General features: G+C 42.0%; 1 protein-coding gene across 1 annotated transcript; it reads right to left on the bottom strand.

Annotated features, from left to right (window-relative positions):
• Nucleotides 1-1,401: 1,401 nt before the first annotated feature.
• On the bottom strand, nucleotides 1,402-4,867 carry fgfbp1a (fibroblast growth factor binding protein 1a). The gene is made up of 2 exons (XM_086105944.1): nucleotides 4,378-4,867; nucleotides 1,402-3,985 (listed from the first exon to the last, which is right to left on the bottom strand). Exon 2 carries the CDS (start codon nucleotides 3,963-3,965, stop codon nucleotides 3,417-3,419), a length of 549 nt encoding a protein of 182 aa, XP_085962070.1. The 5' UTR covers nucleotides 3,966-3,985; nucleotides 4,378-4,867; the 3' UTR covers nucleotides 1,402-3,416.
• Between the last annotated feature and the right edge of the window lie 1,170 nt (nucleotides 4,868-6,037).

The following is a 6,037-nucleotide window of genomic DNA, read 5'->3' as shown; positions in this document are numbered from 1 at the left end:
ATAACGCACTGTTGCCAACAATATCAACACAACGTCATCATATATTAAGTGTTATTCCAATTATGTTGCACTTATATTTTTTTCAAGCAAAGGGGAGGGTCACTTCAAGTCGGACAACATCTCCACCATCTCCATCCTGAGCGACGTCCTATCCAAAGAGGCCACCAAACGCAAAATCAACCTGAACATTTCCTATGGTGGGCTGCGGGTTGATTATTATTCTCCTGCAGTTGGGTTGGTGGGGAGTGGGGGGGGGGGGGCGGGGGGGTTATGCACATTCATGCACACTTCTCCTGTCCCACATAATCCGCTTCAAACTCCAAGCCGCGACTCCCAGTTCCAAATCCGCATCGGCGCTCCGCGCTAACGCTCCTTTCTTCTCATCGTCGGCTCCTCAATCCTTACATCCATCCAGCCGCAGACCGTTCAACAGCACCGATCTCTCCGCTGAACAAAGCGGGGCTGTGAAAAATGCTGCCCATTACAGGCGCAAGACACAAGCGCCCCGGGACTGTCCAGCAACGACAGTAAAATGGCGCCGACATTCCTCCCAGTCAAAAACAGTGCTGCTATACCCATGCTGCAGAGAAGGCGCAACCGCCGAGCACAGAGTCTCCTCCTTGATGAATGTCGTGGCCAAAAAATAAATGTGTGGCTTGGTAACCAGCTGGATCTCGCTGCGACGGCTTTCACCTAGGATTCAAATGTTGAATCAGAATCAGAATCATCTTTTTTGGCCAAGTATGTACAACACACAAGGAATTTGTCTCCGGTAGTATAGGCTACACGAGTATCATCATAAACAAGGACATGACAAATAAGTATGGAAGGACATCCTGTAATGTAAGGGTACCGTTGTGCGGTGGTACCACCCAATAAAAGCTGAGAGACAATGTGCAAAGTATCAAGCAGAACAAAAGAACCTCAGCAAAACTAGTTGCAGTGACTTGTACGCTGTGCAACGGCTCAGGTGCGTTTGACCAGGCCACTTGGTGTGCAGCGGGCCTCATTAATACAGGTACCCTAGCACGCTATTCTATGAGGATTTTAGCTCGAGAACTTACCTGGACATAAACGTTCACCCTCGCTGAATCCAGAATGATACCTTGATCGCGAACTTAAGATCTAACCCAAGCACCTACTACAATACTACCCTGAGCTAACAAAATCCTGATGTTAGCCTTGACCATTACTCAACCAAAACAGTTAATTCTACCCAAAACACTGACCTTTTCTCGACAACAATGGTGGCCAAAGCTTAAATGGTGGTGCGCATCCTTTGCCACATACACACACACACACACACACACACGCGCACACACACACACACACACACACACACACACACACACACACACACACACACACACACACACACACACACACACACACACGCACACACTTACAGACTGAGGAAAAACACCACAGCAGACACAGTATTTTCTTTAAAATGTATTGTATTATACAGCAATTATGATATAGCAACAACAAAGACAATCCAAATGATGGCAACAGAAAACAAATCAACACAATTCTTACAATGCGTAAATTAAAACACACTTGAGAGAACCTAATTGCATCACTCATATTCCTGATTCCATGATAACTGTCTATGATGATGCGAATTGAATTGTTAATTTATTTCCTATTGGTCAAATCATCTCTCTGTTATCTGAGACTAATTAAGCCTCTCATAACCAGTCTGTGTCTGAGGCAATTTTGAAGCATTAGCAGAGGTCCCCGTAATTCTCTTGCTTTGAAACAAAAGTTCTCATTGAATTCGGAAGTGAATTATTAAAATAATATTAAGCGAATGTATTTTGTGCATCAGCAGCACTGATGAAAAATTTATGGCGCCTTGCAGCTTTCAAGTTGCCCATCCCTGGTCTGGTCCATACAATACATTAATCCACGCCAAACGCTACCCGAAAAACTCTCAACCAACCGTACCGAAACATTAACCCAGTGGCGTTCCGTCAGGGCCAGCAAGGCCTTCTCTGCTGGCCTAAACATTCTCAGAAAAGTAAATTTAATACATTTACTTTTCTGAGAATAACATCAATTTAATTTTTTACTTTCATAAATATGTAAACAAAATTATTCTCTGTATTCTTTACGTCATATTATTTCCACTTAGTCGAGTGGCTTTCAATGCTATTTTAAATAACATTGAAAGCCACTCGATAAATAATTTATTTATTATGGTAGAGTTTTTAACCAATCATATTTCAGATAGCTTGTGTTGCCAGGTAAACTAAACTTGCTCGGGGCCTTCAGATTAAACAGAGCAGGCCCCTGTGCGCTGGAAGTGAACGGGCACAGTCAGGTTGCAATAGCCAATCAGATCACCAATCGGTTGTTTGGAGCCACACTGGATTTAAGTTGTTTTACCAAGGCAGCAAGGAAACATCAGCGCACGGCTGGGCACTTACAAACTATGGTGCGTTTAAAAACGTTTGGGGACACTCGTGTAGATCTGCAGCTCAGTGAACAGACACTACATTGGTGAGTAAATGAATTTTATTTTACATTTCTTCTTGTCATTTCATTTCGTTAGTATTAAATTAATGGTAACGAAATAAAATGACAAAGATACAAAAATGTATCAAATAAATCTGCTCACCTGCAATTTATAATGGCGCATTGTAGTCACCTTCGTGCACGAAAGTTCGTTCAATCTCAGCTGTTGTATCGCCGATTTTCAAAATGCAAATGATCTGTTTACTTTATTTTCAAAGAATAGTTTGTTTTGTTCTTGTTTGGTTGTTGTCTTATATGAAACTGCGACATTGCGCAATTTATTGGACAGACGATCACACAGCGTAATTTGGGTGGCATTTTATTTCGTATTTTTAAATCATCTTTTTATTTTTGACAATATCTATAAATTTAGTTTTCTGCTCTTAATTGAATGCATACTTGATGGTTTTAAATGCTCCGGAAATTAAGTGCTGCTTGACGAGCCTATATTGTCTATGTACAGTATGTGACGTCACTGAAGGCCTAAGGTTGAAATGCACGGCCCGCCACTGCATTAACCACAACCATTCCTACAAGACTCGCCCTTAATCTCCTCTGTACTTTGTTCTCTTTAAACAGCTTTCAAGGTTCACATCAAGGTTAGTTATTTCACAAGCTCATTAGACCTGAAACTATGCAGCCTACTCACACTCCCTCCTCATCGCCTTGGCCAATAGGGAGCAGTATAATGGAGCCATTGAGAAAGATACAAAGAAAACCGTCACAACTGACTCAGTAAGCTGCAGTAGTGTTAGCTGAGGATAAAAAATATATGCCTATGAGTATTGTTATATTCTCTGTCTAAAGGTTTCGCTTGGTTACAACACCACGACTGTCAATGATGCTTGTTAGCCTGTCTACGGCATTTTACATTTTATGTGGCTAATGCTGACTTGTCAGCATGCATCACCTTGCACCATAGTGAACAAAAAGGTGCAAAAATCAGACCAGGCCTCTTCACAGTACTCCCGAGCCAACTTCCGGTTCTCGGGGATGCACGACTTCACTGAGGTAGTGGGCGGAGCCTCTTTGGTCCGAAGTCTGAAGTGAGCCTCCGGGGGTGCACGCCTGCACACCCCTGCTCGAACAGGCGCGCCGCCCACCTGGCACAATGCCCCGTGCCTCCGGAGCGCCCGACCTATCTGCTCCCAGTACAGTTTGGCATCGTCGGTGTAGCCGGGACATGAGGAGGGTGTGGCGGTGTACTCACAGATAAAAGCGGACCCCTGGTCAGCGCAGGTGACCACCAGGGTGATGTCGTGGCCCTCACCCACCGCAGCCCAGCTACACCCACGCTTGTCCCTCCCCCGAAAAGGACGCAAGGGCACCATTTTTGCACCCTTGTGTCCATCCATGTCGTCTCTTTGGCCACTGCTCACCACCGCCAGTTGCTGGTAGAGGCACGCCAGAAACAGCAGTCGCATCATGTTGGAGACCAACAGCATCAATACTACCCGGAAGATGACTGAGAAACAACAGAGGTGGGAATAAGTCACACACACGTGCAAGTCATCATTCTCAAGTCTTAACCCTCAAGTTTCAAGCAAGTACCAAGTTAGTGTTGCAAAAATCAAGCAACTCAAGTCGAGTCCGCACTAAAATTTCATGCAATTCATGATTTAGATTCAGCAAGTCATAGTCAAGTCACACCATCGTGTTCAGTCAAAACATACAGTATATTTGCACATTATGCACCGAAATTATGATAATATTGACAGAAATTAAGTTTCTCTACTAAATCTGTAACATATCGACTAATGATAGGTGCATTTCGATCATATTCATGTACTGCAAAAAAACTCACTATTCAAAGTATTTCATGCAAAAACATGACATCTGCCAAACTAATGGACTTACCTTCACAATTCACATCCAAACAGATTTCAAAATGCTCCAGGGTGAACTTTTGTTGTATGCCTTGCTTCTCTATGCACCAATTTGAAGAAAAAAAAAATCACAATCTCCCCTTCACGCCTTGACACATTCTCACGCCCACACTTTCATTAATTCGTTCATTTTGTCTGCTGTAAAATAACTATGAATGAACGTGTTACATAGGTGACATTAATTAATTATATGATGAGGCTACAGAGCTTCCGCTTTAATGTAAAAACCAAATTGTGATCAAACCTTGTGAAAGCAACTTCTGCAGATGTCTTTTCAACAATATTGTCATGATGAAGTGGCCTCTTCTTTTAGACAACAGTGACACTCAAAGGTCTCGAAGGGAATTGCATTTGTACTCGATTGCTCGGTGAAGCAGATACATGCATGCACTTATTCACACAGCGCGCACGCGCGCACACACACACACACACACACACACATTTTTCACTTGGAGCAGTTATTCACACATAATCTCTCACACAATATTACTGTCCATCAACAACAGTGAAAAAAATATTTTGTCACACAACAGCTGCTTTAACAGCTCTTTTTATGGAATCAAAACAGAGCAATATAAAATTATAAAGTGCACATCTAAGGTAAACTAGAACTCAGCCTATAGTGGATTTAAGCCATGGTTTCATACTTCGTTTTTCTCAAGTTTGCTTTGAACACAGCAGTCAGGCTATGTTGATTCTGTTGGTTCTTCTTGCGCGGAAGTCTACGGTTTTGTGTAGACATCATTTCGGATGACTACACTTGGTTCGATGACAACACTGGAGATGTTTTATTTTCGCTAGGTCGCTACCACTGCAGCGCACCGTCACTGTCAGATGAACACAGAGAAGCTCCACCTGCTTTATTTATATGGACACGGAACACTGTAACCTTCCACACAAAATAGTTCCAAATAAGTAACAATTGCGTCAGTGGCATACATCGTATACCTGTATGATACAGGTAACTTTGGTCTTGTCAGTGGAGCAATCTGGCAACTTTTTAAAAGTAAACTTTCCATTCATAAACTCTTTAAGTATCCGTTTTCGGTGTCTCGCGCTGCCATGGCTGGCAAAACAAAGTGCGTGGACCTATGCAGCGCACTTGTTGTTTTGTTTCTGGTTTATTTATAGAGCAACGTTACATCCGCTGTGACGTGTTCAGCGTTAATCTCGCGAGAAAAAATTAAATCCTGTTAAAATTCATTTAAATTAATGGCAATAAAAACGCGCTAAACTGACAGCTCTAATATATATATACTGTATATATTTCATTTAGGAAAGTTAGATTTGCAAAAATGTAACAGCTTCTGGCAAAATACTGAACAATAAAAATCCAGATAAAAAAAAACTTCTCTTGCAGCATTTTGCAAAAAAATAATAAAAAATCTTCCCCCTCACTTACACTCACTCACACCCATGCATTTTTTTTACCCTAATACAGTACACCTATAAATCAAGTTATGTGCTACATAAATTGAATTAATGACGTTATGTGGTTGCAGAGCATTCACTTTAATATAAAAACCAAAATGTGAAAAGACCTTGTGAAAGCAACTTCAGTACTGCATGTCTTTCCACCAATCTTGAAGTGGCGTCTTTGTTTAAGCAACAGTGACACTCAACGGTGTAGA

The sequence above is a fragment of the Hippocampus guttulatus genome, chromosome 2 (assembly GCF_054856545.1).
Source record: "Hippocampus guttulatus isolate MCC_2025c chromosome 2, RoL_Hgut_1.0, whole genome shotgun sequence".
Taxonomy (NCBI): domain Eukaryota; kingdom Metazoa; phylum Chordata; class Actinopteri; order Syngnathiformes; family Syngnathidae; genus Hippocampus; species Hippocampus guttulatus.
This window is presented reverse-complemented; position numbering and strand designations above follow the sequence as displayed.